This window comes from Pongo pygmaeus, chromosome 5 (genome assembly GCF_028885625.2).
Source record: "Pongo pygmaeus isolate AG05252 chromosome 5, NHGRI_mPonPyg2-v2.0_pri, whole genome shotgun sequence".
NCBI lineage: Eukaryota > Metazoa > Chordata > Mammalia > Primates > Hominidae > Pongo > Pongo pygmaeus.
This window is the reverse complement of record NC_072378.2, coordinates 170349214-170371444: the sequence shown is the minus strand read 5'-3', so window position 1 is coordinate 170371444 and position 22231 is coordinate 170349214. Positions and strand designations below refer to the sequence as shown.

The 22231-nt window shown below is 47.5% G+C and overlaps 1 protein-coding gene across 34 annotated transcripts in view; it reads left to right on the top strand.

The window, feature by feature from the left end:
• Positions 1-22231, top strand: part of WDR27 (WD repeat domain 27) — a 253105-nt gene that overhangs the window by 59123 nt on the left and 171751 nt on the right. For 28 of the 34 annotated variants that reach the window (XR_010126827.1, XR_010126828.1, XM_063666899.1 and 25 more), the window contains 4 exons: positions 6862-6983; positions 8381-8514; positions 10341-10438; positions 11793-11914. Coding sequence is in view for 32 of the 34 variants with exons in the window: in XM_063666899.1 (XP_063522969.1) it covers positions 6862-6983; positions 8381-8514; positions 10341-10438; positions 11793-11914 (476 nt within the window). In the remaining 2 variants the exon portion in view is untranslated. The remainder of the gene's footprint in view (positions 1-6861; positions 6984-8380; positions 8515-10340; positions 10439-11792; positions 11915-22231) is intronic. The other 6 variants (XM_063666892.1, XM_063666882.1, XM_063666878.1 and 3 more) reach the window with 1 other exon arrangement.

The window sequence follows — 22231 nt, the reverse complement described above, 5'->3', positions numbered from 1 at the left end:
AGGGTAAACATAACTCATGAGAACAGCGTGGCACCACTTTCGTGGCTGTTGCCCTGGAGGCCAAGAGCCGATCATTTGTAGAGTTTTAGGGGAGTGAATGAGGTCAAATCCTAAATAATTGAAATATATTTAATTAATGTAATCAAAAGGCATACAGTTGAAATATATTTTGAAATTTAGTAGGGTTTGTACATAGACATTTTTATAAATGTAACAAAGCAAACATTTTTTTAAAAAAGAAGTAGATCTGAGAGCAACAGTGTTAAAATTATGACCATTTCAACTCATAACTGGGACATATATTTGATTCCTAATTCTAATCCTATAAAACCTGACAGCTCTTCATTAGGATCCTGATACGGCTTGCTTCAGAACTTACACTTGGTAGATATTTTAACAGAAGCACAGAAACAACACAAAATATCTCACTAGTCCTTCTGTTTTTATACAGGTTGAGCATTCGTAATCCAAAATTCTGAAATCCAAATACCCCCAAATCCAGAACCCTTTGAGTGCCGACATAACACCAAGGAGATGCTCGTTGAAGCATCTCAGATTTCAGATTTTCGGATTAGGGTTGCTTACCTGCCATAATGCTGCAAGTATTCCAAAATCTGAAAAAATGGGAAATCCAAAACACCTCTAATCCCAAGCATTGTGAATATGGGACACTCAGCCTGTTGCATGACCACCCCAAGGGCAGTCATTAGGAAACGCGGAGGTGGGGCCCGGTGGGGCTGAGTTGGGGACAGAGGCAGTGGGAGCCAGGCCTAGGCAAGGCCACACCTGGGAGCAGATGGGCGCCCCCAGTGACTCTGGCCTCACACCCTCTGCTTGCTAACACCCAGGGCCAGGTCTGGGAGGCCCCCAAGGGCAGGCAGAGCTGGGCTCGGCTCCTGCATGAGCAAAGCTGCCGCCCCTGCATGGTCTGGGTGGAGAACGGTTCTCCAGTCTTGGCCTGGATGCCACCCTCGCCCTTCAAGCCCCTTGCTCCTGGTCCCACCCCGCTCCATCCTGCAGCCTCAGAATCTTCACCTGCACCTGGGAGCCCTGAGCCGGCCTCTTTCATGGCTGAATAGTTGATATGAGTGGTTGTTCTGTTGACCATGGGTGTTTCCCTGTGTATTTTATTTTTGGAAAAAGGGCTTCTCACTGATCTAAGAAAATGCAGTGGGTTTTCAAATTCATGTTTACAAAAACTTGCTCTGTTTCTGTGTGGGGGAAAAGGGCCACATTACCCATCTCAACTGCACAAGCCACATCATTTCACTTTGGGTGTGTAATGTTTAATAGTGACGTCACTCAACGTTGAAAATATGACTGGACTCTCAGCACCTGCCCAGAACACAGAAAAATGAGTGTCTTTATTTCCATTATGATCTGGGACAAATAAGTATAAATTCAAATTCCCTCCTGGAGAGTTCAGGGGCCTCTGAGCATAGAGCCAGGTAGCACATCCCAGCTTGAAAACCACCGAGAGCAATCGTATTTAATTTAATAGAGAAGTTACGTGTTTCTGCTTTAGATGTTAGAATTTTTCCTGTCAAAAATTGTGTCTAGTCCAAAGACAGGTACTTGAGTCCCAGGCCTTCCGCCGAGCATGTGCCTGGCACAGAGTAGATTCTCAGCGATACGGGATGGCGGGTTCTGAGCACGCCACGCAGGAGAGCTGCGTCATCTGTGACACGCCCTGGAGCCAGTGGTGATCGTTGTGAAGTTCTGGGGTCAGGCATTTCGGAAGATTAAATCTAAAATTCCATTACAGTTAGTGGAACTATATAAAAAAGAGAAATCTTTGTCCAAGTATGAAGTGAAGATGAGCATCTCTCCTGGTCCTGAGCTCTTGGTTGGCTCAAGCTGCGCTGAGCGGCTTCTACTCTGCTCCTTCTCAGAGCGGGGACTGCACATGCCGCCCTCCATGCTGCTCAGAGCAGGGACTGCATACGCTGGCCTCCATGCTGCTTATGTCCCCACACCCTTGACTGCATCCCCAGCGCGGGGTCCATGTCCAGAGGAAGTCTAGGTCCAGAGGTCTAAAACCCTGACCTAGGCCAGGCACGGTGGCTCACGCTTGTAATCGCAGCACTTCGGGAGGCTGAGGTGGACGAATCACCTGAGGTCAGGAGTTCGAGACCAGCCTGGCCGACATGGCAAAACTCTTTCTCTACTAAAAAATACAAAAATTAGCTGGGCGTGGTGGAGGGCACCTGTAATCCCAGCTGCTCAGGAGGCTGAAGCAGGAGAATCGCTTGAACCCGGGAGGCAGAGGTTGCAGTGAGCCGAGATGGCACCACTGCACTGCAGCCTGGGCGACAGAGCAAGACTCCATCTCATAAAAACAAACAAAAAAACCCTGACCTAGATAGGGTTTTAGAATCCTTTTCACTCTGTTTCTGAAGCTCCTCATCTCATCACACTCACCACAGGGGAAACTGGTCAATTGAAAAGAGGAGGGAGGCCTTCCATACCATGAGGAGATCGTGGGGAGAGGGAGGAGGCACCCATGTGGTCCCCCATGGGCACGTTGCTTCGTGGGGATTGGCTCCAGAGGGCCCGGCCTTGCCTGCGGTGATTTGTCTTCGATGCACCCTGCGGCCGCAGCGCTTCACGCATGTGTCTGGGGCTGGAGCTCGGGAGAGGAGGGGGCTCCCCCCTTTGGCAAGTTCTAAGGAATCTCCATTGTTTTCATCCTAGGAGTGGGAGGTCCGTCCCTGACACTTGAGATGAAGAACCAGGCTGACTTGTCAGGGCTGAGCAGAAGGTGGCACTTTGCAACCCCTGCATTGCTGGTGCCTCTGCTGGCCTTGGTGGCTTAGTGGCCACTGGGCACGCAGCAAACGCTGTGCTGGTAGGAGCAGGTGGGAAGGACTAGACAAACACATTCTCAGTCTCACTGATGTGTCCGGAATTGGTGGGTTCTTGGTCTCACTGACTTCAAGAATGAAGCTGCAGACCCTCGCGGTGAGTGTTATAGCTCTTAAGGTGGCGCGTCTGGAGTTTGTTCCTTCTGATGTTCGGATGTGTTCCGAGTTTCTTCCTTTTGGTGGGTTCGTGGTCTCGCTGGCTCAGGAGTGAAGCTGCAGACCTTCACAGTGAGTGTTACAGCTCATAAAAGCAGTGTGGACCCAAAGAGTGAGCAGTAGCAAGATTTATTGCAAAGAGCGAAAGAACAAAGCTTCCACAGTGTGGAAGGGGAACCGAGCGGGTTGCCACTGCTGGCTCCGGCAGCCTGCTTTTATTCTCTTATCTGGCCCCACCCACATCCTGCTGACTGGTAGAGCTGAATGGTCTGTTTTGACAGGACGCTGATTGGTGCGTTTACAATCCCTGAGCTAGACACAGAGGTTCTCCATGTCCCCACCAGATTAGCTAGATACAGAGTGTAGACACAAAGGTTCTCCAAGGCCCCACCAGAGTAGCTAGATACAGAGTGTCGATTGGTGCATTCACAAACCCTGAGCTAGACACAGGGTGCTGATTGGTGTGTTTACAAACCTTGAGCTAGATACAGAGTGCTGATTGGTGTATTTACAATCCCTGGGCTAGACATAAGGTTCTCCACATCTCCACCAGACTCAGGAGCCCAGCTGGCTTCACCCAGTGGATCCTGCACCGGGGCTGCAGGTGGAGCTGCCTGCCAGTCCCGCACCGTGGGCCCGCACTCCTCAGCCCTTGGGTGGTCGATGGGACTGGGTGCCGTGGAGCAGGGGGCGGCGCTCATCAGGGAGGCTCTGGCTGCACAGGAGCCCACGGAGGGGGTGGGAGGCTCAGGCATGGCGGGCTGCAGGTCCCCAGCCCTGCCGCACAGGAAGGCAGCTAAGGCCTGGTGAGAAATCGAGCTCAGCACCGGTGGGCCGGCACTGCTGGAGGACCCAGTACACCCTCCACAGCCGCTGGCCTGGGTGCTAAGCTCCTCATTGCCCGGGGCCGGCAGGGTCAGCCGGCCGCTCTGAGTGCAGGGCCCGCCAAGCCCATGCCCACCTGGAACTCCAGAACTGGCCCGCAAGCGCTGCGCGCAGCCCTGGTTCCCGCTTGCGCCTCTCCCTCCACACTTCCCCACAAGCTGAGGGAGCCGGCTCTGGCCTTGGCCAGCCCAGAAAGGGGCTCCCACAGTGCAGCGGTGGGCTGAAGTTCTCCTCAAGTGGGAGCCCAGGCAGAGGAGGTGCCAAAGTGGGAGCCCAGGCAGAGGAGGTGCTGAGAGCAAGCGAGGGCTCTGAGGACTGCCAGCACGCTGTCACCTCTCACTAAGAAGGAAGAGATGGGTAGCAGTAACTTCACCCTCCTCCTGTGTGACCTCACGCGGCCTGTGGCAGCCTGTGGGTCAGGCAGTGGAGGCTGGTCTGAGCTTGATATTGGAGGACAGTGGCTCACATGGCTGGTAATGGAGTGACTTGTGAGGTCAGTCACCGGGCAGATGCATCAGGCCCTTCCCACTGAGAGGACGCCCTTGTGGCCCAGGCTGCCTGGACCAGGCCCTGCAGCAGGTGTCTGTGAAACTGTGATATTCTCGGATGGTACGGAGTTGCGGACACCACTGGTGTTCAGTACAAGCAGAATGGGTGGTGTCTATTAATGGCAGTCACGAACGTGACTTTCCTTTGAGTCTTAGGGCTGCTGTTAGCTGGGCAGCAGTGAGGAATGTTTGGAGCTTTCTTTAACCAGCCTCTGTACTTTTGCTAAAACTGCCAGAACTCTACACGTGAGGGCAGCAAAGCTATTTCACGTTTTTCTGCGCTGTGAATTTCAGCTCTGCGTTTCCTGGCGTCCTGTTGCAGAACTGAGTTATGTTCTTATTCTTATATCTTTCCTGGTTTTGCCTTCTTTTTTATGTTGGTACCCTGACAGATGTGACGTAGTGAGATTGCAGTTCATTGTCTAATCTGTAAATTGTGATGTGTGATTCACATGCTGAGGCCTGCAGGAAGGGGTCTTCTGCTGCGTGGGGAGATGTTGGCTATGGCAGGAATTTTCTTGGGAGTTGTGGTTACCCATCCCCTGTGAGCTATGGAGGCGAAGTGGGGTCATTGAGCAGGTCTAGGGTCATTTGTTGTCAGGAAGCATGAGTGAGGCTGCCCGTCAGTCTTCTCCTTGCCATCCCAGCCCGGGTGCTCAGGGGTCAGAGGCTGCAGGGCTGGGCGCTGCCTCTCCTTGCCCTCACCTCCCCAGCTCGTCCCCTCTCGCCCTCCTCACCATGCCACACAGCTGGCTTTCGCTCCAGGGCCGACCTCTGAGAAGAAGCGCATCCCTGGTCGTCTTTGCTTTCTCCTTTCCTCTGTGTCCGCCGCTTCTTAGAACCGTCAGGTGGTGGCAGCTGAGAGACTGAAGATGCCTCCTGGCCTGACAGCCGTTCTAGGGGTTATGAGGCGAGACAGGTCCAGAAACCAGCACGTGCTCAGGGCCTGGGCCCCAGGGTTAGGCTGGGAGTAGGATGAGGTGGGGAGTGGGCAGAAAAGCTCTTATAGGTGTACGAAATAAATGCTGTTTGCCTCATCACCTGCCTTAGTTTAGTATCAGAGCGGCACACACTGCCGATATTCAGACACCTGAAGACCAGCATTGGCGCTCTCAGAAATCAGCATCCAAGCAGCCGTTGTGAGTTTAGACAAAACTTTTCAAATCTGTCACAACAAATGATCGACTTATATGTGTGTGCTCAGGGATTTTTTTTTTCACTTTTTTCTTGAATGTTGACAGCAGTTCTTTAACATACTGATACATTATCATGGAGTCCACAGACTTCTATACTGTAGTTCATAATACTAAATGTTATCATGTTCTTCTCTGAAAACATACACTCACAGATGCACACATAATGTTAAACTTCTTAGTTTAAGAAATGCGAGGTTTTATGCTGCCTGGCCGAGGCATTCAGTCACACCCCAAACCCCAGCACTACGCAGTACCCAGCACCACACTGCCTGGCCGAAGCATTCACTCACACCCCAAACCCCAGCACCATGCAGTACCCAGCACCACACAGTACACGCTCCACACTGCCTGGTCGAGGCATTGAGTCACACCCCAAACCCCAGCACCACATAGTACCCAGCAGCACACAGTACACGCTCCACACTGCCTGGCCCGAGGCATTGAGTCACACCCCAAACCCCAGCACCACACAGTACCCAGCACCACGCAGTACCCAGCACCACACAGTACACGCTTCACACTGCCTGGCCGAGGTATTCGGTCACACCCCAAACCCCAGCACCATACAGTACCTAACACCACGCAGTACCCAGCACCACACAGTACATGCTGCACACTGCCTGGCCAAGGCATTGAGTCACACCCCAAACCCCAGCACCACACAGTACCCAGCACCACACAGTACCCAGCACCACGCAGTACCCAGCACCACACAGTACACACTCCACACTGCCTGCCGGAGGCATTCGGTCATACCCCAAACCCCAGCACCACACAGTACCCAGCACCACGCAGTACCCAGCATCACACAGTACACGCTCCGCACTGCCTGGCCGAGACATTTGGTCATACTCCAAACCCCAGCACCACATAGTACCCAGCACCACACAGTACCCAGAACCACGCAGTACATGCTCCTAACAAACCCACACCTGCACCTCCTGAATCTAAAATAAAAGTTGAAAAAATGGAACGTGAGGCTTTAGAGCAACTGCCTTCAGAAGCCACATTGAATTTTTACTGAAGGGAGATGGTGCACCCTGCCTCAGGCTCTGCGGCCTCACTGTGGCGAGGAGAAGCCTCCTGGCATGCCCCTAATTACTTGAAAAATGCTGTTCCAGTTGTGTTGTATGAAAGTACCAGATAAGTAGCACTCAGTCAAAACTGATATTAATAGTAGAAATAGTAACCTTCTCTGGTCATTTCTGTTAGGTCACGACGGGGCAGTGAACGCCGTGTGCTGGAGCCAGGACCGGAGGTGGCTGCTTTCTGCGGCCCAGGACGGGACCCTGCGGGTGTGGTCGGCTCGTGGGGCAGAGCTCGCACTGCTTCTGGTAATGGACAGTCATCTCTGCCATGGGCAGTCATTTCCAAAGGAGCTGAGAGCTTCTCAAAAGTCTCATTCTTTTACCTTAACAGGAGATGAGGAAAGGGACATAAGCCAAGAGTTTGCTTTAATGCAATAAAAGTTATTGATTAAAAGTTATTGCTTCAATGCAATAACAGTTATTGATTAGTTTCCTAAATGTGTGTCTACATGTATATGTTCACACCCATGCAATAGGCACACACGCATATAGATGCATACACATATGCACACTTACTTGCCACATATTCAGACACACGCAGTAGGCACACACGCATATAGATGCATACACATACGCACACTTATACTTACCACATATTCACATACATGCAGTAGGCACACACATATAGATGCATACACATATGCACACATACTTGCCACATATTCAGACACATGCAATAGGCACACACGCATATAGATGCATACACATACGCACACTTACATACTTGCCACGTGCGTGCATACATTCATATGGTTAAATCTATCCTTATGTTTGTTATGGTCTGCGAATGCCACATGATTAATACTGAAACATTTGAAGAATTTTAAATATTGATTCAATGTGATTTCATAGTCCAGATAGCAGTAATGGCCAAGGGGCTATTATGTGGGGGAAGTATATTTTAGGGAGAGGAGTGGCTTGTTTTGATGAACTTACGGGAGATCATTTGGGAGCAGAACAGGAAAGGAGAGACAGGAAGATGATAACCTTATGACTAGGACAGGGAAAGAAAAGGCAATGTAGGAAACTCACCTTCAAATCATGAAATTATGAGCAGGCGACTTGCAAAGAACATAACATAAAAAGCAGTCCAATTTTCAAAGATGTTGGCATTTATTTTCTATGGGTCTTTTATAGAAAGGGGATTGAATACGAGAAAGACAAGAAAGGAAGTGTCAAGGAAGACCTAGGGCCTCTCTAAAGGTGAAGCGTTTGGCAGCAGTTTCAGGAAGGAGTTCGCTGAGAGCTGCGGATGCCGTCAGCTTGCTCTGTGTCGTAACATGTTTGGTTGTGAGGTCTAAATTTGAGAGCAGACACCTCAGAACTACATTTTAAAACATTTTGAATTTCAGCTTTAATAAAATCTTTGGTACTTAGTATGTTTACTGCTAAGTTTCAATTTTCTTTTAAAGTTGTTAAATGGCTGGAATTCAAAGCATTCATTACAGTAAAATTTTAATCATATAATACCTTTCAGAAGTAGTAGGCAGAAACAAAAATTGTAGATTGGGTCTAACAAAGTTTATGTACACATTTAGAACAAATAGATGTTGGGTTTTAAGAAGAAATAATTTTATGTTTAGAGCAATAGTGTTTTTGTTAACATTTATTATATCGACAGTAATTACTGATTTGCATTACAGGGCAAAGACATGTTTTCTAAACCTATACAGTCTGCACAGTTTTATTATATAGATGCCTTTATATTGTTATCTTCTGGCCCTGAATTTCAGCTACTGAAGTATCACATCGACACTTGCAAAGATGAGATTAAGAGGTAGGCACCCCTCCACCCTGTGCATTATTTTTAGATCACAGGAAGCTGTTTCAATAATGTGATGTTGAAAGGTATTCACATTTTAAAATGTTGCCCCAAATTTAATAATGACCTCGTATCACCAAACTCTTGATGAGAGGGAATTATCCAGATCCTACACATTTTAAACCTTCTTTTGTATTACTATGCGCGGGACCTTTGGCATGACGGAATCCAAGAATTTGGGGGGTTTGAGAATCTTCAATTATCATCTCGGCTGTGCACCATATTGAAGTGATGTTATGTGGGACAAATACTATTGATAATATAAAGTTAAATTATGAACTGTTTCAAATATATACATATATATGGGGAATAATATCTTCTTAGCTACACCAAGCTTGGACAAGTATTAACATTTCACTTTGTTTTCCAGAATTTTTAAAGAAATAAAATATTACAGAGGAACTTAGGAACCTGTCTCCCAGTCCTGTCCTCTTCCCTTTTTCCTCCTTTTGAGATTGATATATTTGCTTCTTGGTCGTAGTTTTATATTTTTGCTGTATCTCTGTGTATTCATGTCATTTTATTTTTTTGAGTGTAACATGAGCACATCTTTCTTAATCAAAGTTATGTTTCTGAGATGTGTGCCTTCAGTTTAATTGGGGCGAGTGCCCTGCGGTCGGAATGGGCACTGCGTCTGCCTGGTTCTCTCATGGAGGGACATCGGGTTGGGACCTGCCAAGGGTTGGGGCTCCTATCCGATCGCATCCGATAGACGGGCTTGCAAGGAATCCCCGATCTCACCCCGATCTCACCCCTATCTCAGTGAGAGCATCCCCACTCTCATCTATCCTGTGGCACAGCATCTGGCCTGTGCAGGGGCGGGCTGCATGCAGAGGAAGGGCTCCAGGACCCAGCAGCCCCTCCTGCGGCCCCTCCGTCAGCCTTGTCTTCAGAGGTGCCTGGGACTTTCAGACCTAAAGTTTGTTTGTTTTTGAGACGGAGTCTCTCTCTGTCGCTGGAGTGCAGTGGTGAGATCTTGGCTCACCGCAACCTCCGCCTCCCGAGTTCATGTGATTCTCCTGCATCAGCCTCCCAAGTGGCTGGGATTACAGGCGCCCCCCCCGCCCCCCCGCAACCACACCTGGCTAGTTTTTGTATTTTTAGTAGAGACGGGGTTGCGCTATGTTGACCAGGCTGGTCTTGAACTCCTGACCTTGTGATCTGCCCATCTCGGCCTCTCAAAGTGCTGAGATTACAGGCGTGAGCCACCACACCTGGCCTAAAGTTTATTTTTACTTATTGGGAGGGAGCTTCACAAGTCAGCTCACATCACAGCGTTCCCATCTCGGCTGGTACAGCCCTTTGCCCCTGAGAGTTGGCGGATTCTCTTCTTGTTCCTGCCTCCTCTTTCTGATCTTGTGGGACTTTCTCTTAGAGATCACTTTGCAGGCACTTCAATTGGGTTTCGGGAGGCAGTGAAGCTGAGGCATGTGTTCAGTTATATGTAGCGGGAGATGGGCAGGTTTTTCTAAGCATACACAGAAATACCCTATAGAAAAAGGCTGGTGCATTTGATCATAGACTGAAGAAGGAGGATGGTGTGGGGGATCTTTTGTATGTCAAAAATCACCACAAATAATTAGATGTTAATAGAAAAACAGGTTTTTTTTTCCTAAAGAAAAATTAAGGTAGCTAATTCACTTTTCCCCTCAGTATCATGAAATATGACTTTTAAAGTAATATGAAAACTTTCTTTTCAAGTTTAATGTTTTTAAAGATAAGGTATTTAGTTGTAGTGGAAGGAAAGCAAAAAGATTGATCATCTTGATTTTCTCTTCCAGATATAAACAGAAGAGCAAGTCCAAGCTGATTTGCAGGCTCTCCATGACGGGTGCAGTAGACATGACCAGTTTATCGGCAGTCAATGACTTTTATTCCCGTATCCTTTCTCCCAGATCCTGGTAGGGTTTTACGCCCTGAGTGTTGTTCCTCTGGCAGAGGCGTGTGCTGAGCATCTCATGAGTGTCAGGCATTGTGTGGGCCTCCGGGAATGCAGGGACCCTTCTCATGGAGCTCGCCATCCTTGTGTTAATTGTACATGTAATAATTCATCTCAATATTGAGAAAGGGCCTCAAAGGAAGAAGAAACCTGAGTGCCGTACAGCTCATGCCATCCAGCAGGTGGGCTGACCTGGCCCTTCTGCTCTGGACTTTGTTGCCTAATGTCTAGTAATTTAGTCATTCTATCTCATCTGCAGAGCTGGCAAAAATCATAGGGGTTGCTGCTCAAAATAATATGAAATGGAATCCCACAACTTTAATTTTTGAGATTTTTATGGCTAACACCATTGCTTTTAATTTTCAAAGTTAATTTTAATTTATTTAGGGGAAAAGCTCCAGATCTTTAGGAATTCATTGTATAAAGTTTTAATTTACTCAAAGTTCAATCTAAGTTGAACTCTATTGGAGGGTTTTGTAGTTGAACTAAAAGTGTTAGGAGGTTGTAGTATATTTTCTTTAGAAATGTGATAATTTCATGCTAGAATAGATGTTAAAATACCTAGCAGAAATAAGAAATATGTCATTAGGATTATTCTAGCTTAAATGATGGTTTCTGGAATACGAGGGTACTAGAGTCAAGAGTAATCCAACGCTACCACCAGCATTACGGGTCTCTTGACTCCAGTGCATCTGGGTTCCCACCACATATACTCATTACTACAGCATTCAGGGCTGAGCATTGAGGCTTGGGGAGTGTTGGTGGTCACACGAGCCCTAAATGTATACATTGCTCCTCCTAGGTCATGTTTATGAAGTCCGTCACAGTCACCTGCCGACATGGCACTGTCTGGGTTGTGTCTCCCATCGTGAAGCCTGCCCCAGGTGCTGTCACCCACTCTGTGGGTCTGTCTAATCTTAGTTCAGTGCTTTCTGCTGAGTGCAGTATCTACATATTCAATTATTTGACATCTGATTTGGGTGTTTCATGGACATCTCAAACACCACGTATCTAAAGCTGGAACTCACACCTCAAAATAGGCACAGTGGTGGTCTCCCTTTTCCTAAGTAGCCCCCCCAACCCCTGCCCACCTGCTCTTGCTAACGCCTGGGGTCAGATGGGGTGGGGCTGGACTGGACTCAGGACTTTTCCGGCGGCATTTCAGAAATTCTTAACTAGTCATCCATTCATGAGTCTTCTAATATTCCAAAGTTTTTATTAGTAAAAGAGAGGGAACTGTCCCTTCCCCGTGGGTAAGAGTTCTGAGAGGAGCTCCCTAACTGGATTATCGCAGACATCGTACTCACAGCTGGCCGGAACAGGACCGTGGAAGTGTTCGACCTCAACGCTGGCTGCAGTGCAGCAGTGATAGCGGAAGCCCACTCGCGGCCTGTCCATCAAATCTGCCAAAATAAAGTGAGTAAGTTTTTGGATAACATATATCATCTGTAAAACTATGTGCTTAAAGCATTTAATAGATACAAATGTTTGATGCCATTTTATAAGTGTTTGCTACCAAATTCAGTGTTAATTTTTATTGATCATTAAATTATTCAAAGGCTTGATGTTTGACCCTAGGAAATATTTTAATATCATGTTGAATGTTAAGTTTTGTACGTTTGTGTTTGACTATTTTATGGGCCCATATTAAGATTTTACTAGTAAAACATTCTCACATAAAACTTGATAGGGTTGTATATGTTAAGCAATAATGGATTGCATGGTAGACACATAGATTCTATGAACTGGGGCAGCCTTGCTAAATCAGTAGGTTTTTTTTTGAAGGTGGAGGCTGTTGGATACAGCCAGTCTGTTTTGACAGAGACAAAGTTTACAAATATCCACAGCGGTAGGTTAAAGGGTGGCATTACAGGAGAAACATTTGATGAGTTCATTGTCTGATAGCTGCATGGTTCAAAAGACACTTGGTTCCCAAGAGGGCCTCTAAGTCTTGGGAACAAAACTGTATTTCTTAGGACTAAAACTGCAGTTTTGGTTGTTGATATGCCTGGAAAGGTTTTCCAAGTCAAGGATTTAACTTATGATGCCTCTGGCATTTATATCATGATTCAGGGTATCATTTTGCCAAGTGAAGTATTGCAATATTGGTTAAACAGACTTTGTTATCCACAGATTAACACATTTTGCATCTTTTTTTTTTTTTTTTGAGACAGAGTCTCGCTCTGTCACCCAGGTGGGAGTGCAGTGGCACTATCTCGGCTCACTGCAACCTCTGCTTCCTGGGTTCAAGCGATTCTCCTGCCTCAGCCTCCTGAGTAGCTGGGATTACAGGCATGAGCCACCACGCCTGGCTAATTTTTTTGTATTTTTAGTAGAGACGGAGTTTCACCATGTTGGTCAGGCTGGTCTCGAACTCCTGACCTCATGATCAGCCTGCCTTGGCCTCCCAAAGTGCAGGGATTACAGGTGTGAGCCACTGTGTCCGGCCCATATTTTGAGTCTTTAAATTTCTGTTTAATAGGACAGGTATGGTCTGATTATCTATAAAGTTTTTTAATCAGTTCAAATCGGAAAGAGCAAAGGTTCTGGGCTGTTAAGGTAAATTACATTGAAGCAGATTTGTTCCTGCGTGTTTTCTGGATAAAGGGGAGATGGAGGTGTCAGGGCCACAGGAAGACTTTAACGGGTGCAGCATGAGAGACCCCGGGATTCAGAGGCTCCGTGTCCAGGAAGATGGTCTCCCTGCATGTCGGTCTGGATGGCTCTTCAGAGAGGCAGATGCAGGGACTTGGCAGCGTGGGGTAGTCAGAGCTTCGGAGGCCAGGAGGACGCCTGGGGAGGCTGCCTGCGGAAGCGAAGCCGACCTCCGTGCCCTCCCTGTGGGCGGCCTTGGTTGGAGAAGGGAGGGTTTAAAGGCTCCGACAGGCGTCTTTATCTTGCCTTCCTTTTAATCTTCCACCCCGCAACCCCCACCACCCAGTTCATTAATAGGACATTTCAAGTTTCAATAGGAGAAAGCTTTTCTGGTTTGAATAACACGGTGGAAATATCAGCGTGGGGAGAGTTGTTGGAGAAAAGATGATTTTTCTGCATTTTTTCTTTTTGTTTAGACTCTTCCTGCATATAAACCAGAGCAAACATGTTTTTAAATACTGTGCAGTGGGTCTCTCAGATGAATGAAGGAATCCCTTTGAAGAATTCTGTAACTTCTTTATGAGGCTATTAAAATGGCACACTTCACAAACGAAGTGCGAATTAGTTGAATCAGTGCTGTGTGTAATACTCCATGTTTCTATGTTTTCTGGGAAAGCTGTGAAGGAAAAAGAAGTCAGTTTGGTAATTTATGATGAGACTAGGCAGCACTGTTGGTATTTGAGAGCCATGATCTGATACTACTAATTTCGCAGTAAGATCTGTCAAGATTCAGGAAAGATTTGATTGCTAGATTTTATATATTTCTCAGCTTTTAAATGAATTTAATAATTGAGTTACTAACATTTAAAATGATTGTTAGCCTAATACCCACCTTATTTATTGATTGATTGATTGATTTGAGATGGAGTCTTCCTCTGTTGCCCAGGTTGGAATGCAGTGCCATGATCTCGGCTCACTGCAGCCTCCACCTCCCAGGTTCCAATGACTCTCCTGCCTCAGGCTCCCGAGTAGCTGGGATTACAGGAGCATGCCACCACGCCTGGCTAATTTTTGTATTTTTAGTAGAGATGGAGTTTCACCATGTTGGCCAGGCTAGTCTCGAACTCCTGACCTCGTGATCCGCCCGCCTCGGCCTCCCAAAGTGCTGGGATTACAGGTGTGAGCCACTGTGCCCGGCCAACCTGTCTTATTTTTTAGGTGTTATGATTCTTTTTGAATTCAAGTGCAGCTTAATGAGATATTGATAGCTAATATTTGGATGTAGAATGTTAAAGTGTAAGTCTGACCTACTAAATTTATTTAGTGAAACTTCTGCACAAAGACATTTGACTTTAAGATACCTGAGTGCAGACTAGGGTTTGTGCCGTCTTTGTGTCTGATCTTGGTAGTACCTGGAACCTGGAATCTGCTCACTTGACATGCGCCAATTTGAACTGTGACTCGCTGTTACCAACAGAAAGCAAAGGATTCGATTCTTTGCATAAGAAAGTAGATGTAAATCTAGAGAAAAAATGGTTTCTTAAAAAGACTTGTCAGCATGTAGATTTCAGAGGTTAAAGTTTGACAAATAGTATTTAAAATTTGTTGATGTATTATTCTCAAAATGCAATGTCTAAAAATTTATCTAAAGAAAAAGATTGCTAACAAGAAAAGTCTCTCCTGAGATGTTATGTAGTTGTCTATCTGGTCAGTTTTTCTAAAAGTCTGTGAGTCTTTAGATAGTACAGTTAAGTGAGAATTGACTAAATTTCTCAAATATTGTCATTCTTGAGTTTAAAAATTTCCGTTGTGAAGATAAATGAATCTTATACGTGAAGTTTCTTTCGTGTTGTAAATTTTACTTTTTTTTTTTTGAGATGAAGTTTCGCTCTTATCGCCCAGGCTGGAGTGCAGTTGCGTGATCTTGGCTCACTGCAAGCTCCACCTCCTGGGTTCAAGCGATTCTCCTGCCTCAGCCTCCCGAGTAGCTGGGATTACAGGCGTGGGCCACCACGCCTAGCTAATTTTTGTGTTTTTAGTAGAAAGGGGATTTCACCATGTTTGCCAGGCTGGTCGCAAACTCCTCACCTCAGGTGATCTGCCTGCCTCGGCCTCCCAAAGTGCTGGGATTACAAGCATGAGCCACCGCGCCCGGCCAGTTTTACATTTAAAACATATTTCTTACCATGCTTTTTGACACTTGCTGTTTCTTGTCTCAAACATTGTCAATTATTAGAAAAATATTTCTTAGTTCATTTAATTTTGTATTTGTTGTGCATGACTCTTATTAAAGGTGGTCATTGCAAAGCCAATTATAATTTATTTTTGGTGTTTGGAAAATGGTCTGTCAGCATTTCCATTATAAATCCCTATTTTCTTTCTCTTTTTGTTCTTTTCTTTCTGGGGTTTATGACAGAGCCATAAAACTTGGTCTAGATTAAAACTTGGCCTATTAGAGCTCAGGCTGAGATTTTTTTTCAATTTAGTTCCCATATTTTTTTAAATTGTTTCAGATGTTTAGGTTGCAAATGCAAAATATAATTTCGGAGTTTTTAATGCTTTCTAATTTATAACTTAAAAAGTAACATGCGAGGTTTAAGATAATGGTAAAGATAATTCTTTTAACTTTAGCTAACCAATTTTCTAATATTTTCAAGAGAATTATTTTGGAAAATGATATGATGCTATTTGGTGTGATCTTGTAATTTTATTTCCTTTCCTCTCTGTTCCCACTTCATAATGGAAGAGTTTCTAACCTTTTGCATATATAAAGCTTTTCTCTGTTAAAGGGTTAAATGTATGTAAATCTCTTAGTATGTGCTAAGTCCATTAAGTGAAAGCTATTTGTCTTATTTTTAAAATATGAATTTATGGAGGCTGATGGGTACTGCTTTAGACAACTCTTACGTTCCACATGCAACCACTCTCACACAGTTCTTTTGTTCCTGTGAGGTTTAGGGATAAATGCACAAGAATTTCTCCACCTGCAGCAGAAGATCAGAAGCTGAGTTAGATATGGTTTCAGTTTTCAAAGAAATACAAGGCAGAAGGTGGCAGTCATGGGTGGAATGACATTCGCACAAGGCTGACTGTTCTAAGCACCATAAAATGATGGGAAATCGCTGCCAGAGAGTAGGGATGGGGACAGCCATCCTGTCCTGGGAGGATGAGAGAAGGCTGCATCTGAACTGGCATTATCCATTCTCACTATTGTTAGATAAAACTTTTGGTTTTATGAGGAGTTTAAAGGCACATAAAATGGAGAAATAGAAAGATTGAATAAACTTGTTTAGTCTCCCATGTAGTCAGCAAGTTTGGACTGAAAGCTGTGTGGTGTCCTGGTCTCCCTGTGACACGCTGTATTCCTGCTGGTAGAGCTACTCATATTTAAAATCCTGCAGGCAGGCTGGTGTGCATGAGGCTCCAAATGTGGAGTCTCAGTCTGTTGGGGCTGCTTTAACAAAATGCCCTAGACTGGGATAGTTACAAGCAACAGAAATGTATTGCTCACAGTTCTGGAGGCTGGGAAGTGTGAGATCAAAGCACTGGCAGATCAGCATCTCATGAGGGCTTTCTGCTTGAGTGACGGGGTCTTCCTGCTGTATCCTCACGTGGTGGACGGAAATACAAACTCCTTGAAACCTCCCTCATAAGGGCATTCAGCCCATTCATGCAGGCTCCACTCTCATGACCTAATCACTTCTCAAGGGCCCCACCTCTTAATACCATTGCAATGGGGGTTTCAACTGATGAATTCTGTGGGAAGACCAACGTCCAGACCGTGGCGCCGAGTCACCCCTAGGTGCTTGCCAGAGTCTGTGTGTGGAATTTTTTGAGTGTCACAGCTAGGAACTAATGTCCACCAAGTCTCTGGAATGCCATGGCCTTTCCCTGTGTGTTCTCACAGGCTCAGCGAGGACATTTGATGGATGAGGACTCAGAGTGCAGGGCCTCCCTCCTCCCTCTACATGGGCTGTGAGCTGGGAATTGGACTCCAGGCCTGCCTGGTTCCTCTGCCTGGATGCCGTTTTTCCTCCCTCTTCACCATCTAAATGTCAGGTTATCTCAAGTGAACCCAGTATCTTGACCAGGTCAACCAGGTCCTGACACTTCACATCACACCCCATGCTGTGGCTGCACCTGCCTGAGCAATGTGGAGGCTCCCTGTGCACACCACCAAGGGAGGAGGATGGAGACGCTGGGCCTGGCTCGCCTCGGGAGCCTCAGGACAGCAGGCATGGTGAATGGCGCTTCAATACATAGACGATCTCCACAGTCTGATACGTGTTTTTCCTCTCTTCCTCTAGTGCTGATGTCATTTTGGCTTTTATCTTTTATTTCAATAATTGAGAAGACTTGATGAGCCAGATGAGGCTGTGTTTACATTTAGCTTTATTCTGGCTTTTAAAATATGTTGTGTTGGAAGCATCATCATAGATTTTTTAGAACACTTCAAGCCGTAAAAAAGCATTGACTTGGAGAATGAAGATATAGGAAGTGAATTTGTAGCATAATTAAGATTTGTTTTTTAAAAGGTGTTTATACTTTGTTAGTTTGATTGTAATACATTTATTCTCAAGACTTAAAGCATCAACTTTCATTCTTGTCCCATTTAATTTACTGTAATGAACATTGTTTCTAAATATATGTTAGAAATCAGCAATTAGATGATGATGGTGAGGAGTTATCAAGGAAATCATGGAGGAGGACTGTGACGAATTACAGCGACGCTGGAGGACCAGTCCTGAATTACAGCCGCTGTGGCTTTTCACATCAGAACTCTGCTTTTCTTACTAGGAAATGAGAAATGTGCTGTCAGGAGAAAGGCAGCTGCTGATCTGTTATAGTGAGGACTCTTTAGAGTACAGGTTTTCAACTCCTCGGAGGCACAGGCACTGCCCAGTGGTGCTGTTGGCATCCACAGCGGAGCATCCTCATGCCCAGTCCGCCAGGAGACTTCTGCCTTTATCTCTTTTACACAGTGGATGAATGCATGGCCTCTTGAAGGGCTGGTTCTGTGTGTCTAAAAACCACTGCTGTGAAGGGTATCCATTTTGGCATGGAAGTGCTCTGTTGTGGAACAATGGCCTCATCTACTCACTCATGGACGTGGTGTGAGTGCATTCTGAGCTGCACGGTGTGGACTCATGTGGAAAGCGGCATGATGTCATCCTCAGGATCATCTTTCAGGTCGGAGGCAGGAGGTGTATTCAGTTTATGAAGTGGTCTGTAGGGCCTCTGAGCAAGGCGGGGTCAGGGAAGGTGTTCCCCAGGAGGTGGTCCTGGGCTGAGCCTTGAAGGAGGAGGGGACAGCTGCACCAGCAGGAGGGGCCCGGGCCTGACCCCCCACCACCCACTGTGTGGCTCAGAGAAGGCAGCAGGAGCCTGGCACAGCCTGCTGTGTTCTGCACCTGGCCCCACAGGCAATGCAGCACCCCTTGGCTGGTGCCTCTGCACCCACCCTGCTCACCACAGCACGGCCCCTCTCTGTCACTCTCTGTGGGTGTGCAAAGCCTCAGGAAGGCGACACGCACACCTGCATAGGTGCAGGTGTGGGAGGCCTAGCGCTGCCGTCTTCTGTCCCACCTGTGGCCTGCAGTTGCTCCCCAGCAGCTGTCCCCACGGGCTTGTCTCCGCCTATCACCACCCACCGTTGACCTTCAGAACCCCATTCGGGTTATTTTAATCTTCACTGTTAATTCTTCAGAGGCCCCAGCAGCTTTTAGGATAAAAGCCCAAGGCTGCATGCAGACCCTGTACCACCTTCTTGTGCCTTGACCCTGTCGGTGTCCTTGGTGATGCCTCAGACCCAGTCTCAAGCTGGGGGCCCACATGAAGCCTGGGCTGCTGGGCTGGGCCATTCTCTCACGCCCCGGTCGGCCTCTGTGGTGGCCTGGACCGTCACAGGAGGGCATCAGGGCCAGCTCCTATGTGACATACATGCTCTATCTGCTGAGAAGAGGTGGGCTCTGTCCTCAGAGTTGCAGCATCATGAACATGGAGCATGGGGCATCCTCATCCCCCCCAGAGCCCCAGACGGAGTGGGGGTGCCGGCGTGAGATCTGAGCAGGCACCACTGGCGCCTAAGCTCTGACCCCACAGAGCAGCTGAGGCTCCACACCGGCTTCCCGACTGCACCCGCCTGATGATGAGCGCAGTGAATGCAGCTGACTCTGAGACACAGGATTGACCCCGTTGGGCCTGGTCCCCGGCACTTCAGCCCAGGGCTCTCAGAAGGTGGAGCTGAGCGTCCGCCAGCTGCACTCTGTGCTCTTGCTCTGTGGCCTGGGTCACAGGCAAACCCTTCCGACTGTCCAGGCTCGGTCTCCACCACCTCCCCAGGAGGCCTCCCTGGCCTCTCAGTAGTTGGACTCGGCCCCTTACTTGGTCTTGTGTCTACACTGCTGTTCCAGGGCTCATCAGTGCAGTCAGAATGGCGTGTGATTAATCCTCTCTCCTGTGAGATTCTCATCTTGAGCACGGAGCCATCCCTTACTAGCATACAGTCGGTGCTCAAAAATTGCTTGCTTAGTCCAAGCCCAATCCTGGCAGTTTTAAGGGGCCCGTTTGAGTTACAACCGTTGGATCTGCCTTCCTTTTTCAGTAGGACCATCGTTTACCCACAAGAGCTCCATGACCTGCTGCTGGCGCGGGCACTCCAGGACTCAGCCTTTGGCTTTCCTTAGTAGTGACATAAGAGAAGCAGCTACATGTGTGTTTATTCCAGATGCCAAGTGAAGCCTGGAACAGGAGTTTCATCTTGCAGGTCCCCTCAGTGGATGGGCCGGGCCCCGAGGGTGAGGGCTGCCACCGTTGGCTGCCCAGCCAGGCTGTGGGACGGCTGCTCTTGTACTCCCCATGCTCTGACTCAGTGGAACCTGTGTTCCTGGTCTCGTACCATCTACCTGGGGCTGCAGTGGACACACATCTCGAATTTTTCATCCCATGGGGTTGCATGGCCGCGGCTCACGTGTCTCGTGGGCCAGGCCTCAGTCACAGGCCACAGCCAGGGCTCTGTAGCTGACGGTCAGGTGAGCCCTCTTCTCAGTGGTTGTCAAACTCTCATGGGAAAGTTATTTAATTAAATTGGTCACTTTATCCTTTTTATTTATGAAAATTAATAAGTTTTCTTTAGTTATTAGAGAACTTGGCAGGTCACCTGACTCCCTGGAAACGGTTGATGGCCGTTTTCGATTTAGGTCCTGTATGTCCCTGGCTGGGCTGAGGGAGATCGGGGATGGCACCGGGGCACAGCCCAGCCTCCCTCCGGCTCCCTAAGGAGTTCTGAGTGGACACGAGCGTTTCGTTCACTAAGTCACTCGAGCTTGAGAGAGACGCATGAGTGGCTGCACTCTGGTGAGCTTCGAATCTCCTTTTGCACACCTGGAAGGTTCTCGTGGGTGTTCTTTGTCCTCGGATCCAGAGTGTACCTGATGCCACATGCCGCACACCTGACGCCGCACACCTGATGCCACACGCGGCACACCTGATGCCGCACACCTGACGCCACACGCCGCACACCTGACCCCACACGCGGCACACCTGACGCCACACATGGCACACCTGATGCCGCATACTTGATGCCACACGCTGCACACCTGATGCCACACACTGCGCACCTGACACCGCACGCTGCACACCTGATGCTGCACGTGGCACATCTGACGCCACACGCGGCATGTGGTGTCTCCAGGGCCCCGTGTACCCGATCCTGTGTCTGGTGTTCACCTTGCCTCGTGGGTGGCTGCCTGTTTGCTGGTTTTGATTGTGTTTGTGTTTACCTTCTTTTTGCTCAAGCTGTGTCACTCCTAGGCTCATTTACGAGGACCTAGAGAAGTGTGCCCTCAGCCAGTGTGAGGAAAACCAGGCTCAGGTTGGCACTGAGTAGCCGTTGGGAGGAGTTTTCAATGTGCTGACTCTCATGATCAGGGCCTCACATGTGTGTGTGTATCAAAACACCATGCTGTACCACAAAATATGTGCAGTTCTTATGGGTCAATTAAAAACAAAATAAATAAGTAAATGACCAGTTTTTCTTCTAAATGGTTCAGAATAATTCATCCCAAATGTGGGTTGTTGATCCTCCCCCACCATGGCTGTCTCGGGCACCCTGGCTGGACCCTCACTGTGTCTGCATGTGAGTGAGTACGCAGGCTGTGACTTCTGCATGAAGCCTGCGGGCCCGGTGAGTGGTGCCGTCACTGGCTGAGGGCCACAGCTGAGCCACTGGGGTAACCACCCAACGGTTCACCTTGTCCGCTGACTAGATAGAGCCAGTTGATCGAGACAGGGGAATTGGAGTAGAGAAAGGGTAATTCACACAGAGCCAGCTGTATGGGAGACTGGAGTTTTATTATGACTCCAATCAGTCTCCCCAAGAATCTGGGGGTGGGAGTGTTTAAGGATAATTGGTGGGTGGGTGGGGGGTCAGTGAATCACGAGTTCTGATTGGTCAGGTCAGAGGTGAAATCATCGGGAGTCAAAGCTGTCCTCTTGTGCTGAGTGAGTTCCTGGGTGGGGGCCACACGACCAGCTGAACCAGTTTATTGATTGGGTGGGGTACCAGCTGATCCATTCAGTGCAGGGTCTGCAAAATATCTCAAGCACTGATCTTAGGTTTTACAATAGTGATGTTATCCCCAGGAGCAATTTTGGGTAGGGGTGGGGGAGGTGGTCAGAATCTTGTAGCCTCCAGCTACATTACTCCTAAACCATAATTTCTAATCTTTGAGCTAATTTGTAGGTCCTACAAAGGCAGTCTAGTCCCCAGGCAAGACGGGGGTTTGTTTTGGGAAAGGGTTGTTACCATCTTTGTTTCAAAGTTAAACTATAAACTAAGTTCCTCCCCAAGTTAGTTTGGCCTCAGCCCAGGAATGAAAAGGACAGCTTGGAGGTTAGAAGCAAGATAGAGTTATAGGTCAGGTTTCTTTCACTGTCTGAGTTATAATTTTGCAATGGCTGTTTCACTGGGACACTTCTCCCGTGTCAAAACACTGCAGTGCTCTCCTGAGGAGGGACACAGTAAAAATGTCACTTCTTTGAAAAGTTTCCTGTTTTTATAGCTCTGGTAAAAATAATGAATAATAGATTTTATGTTAAACTTCGTTTTCAGTCATTTCTTCATCTCTTTGTGGAGAT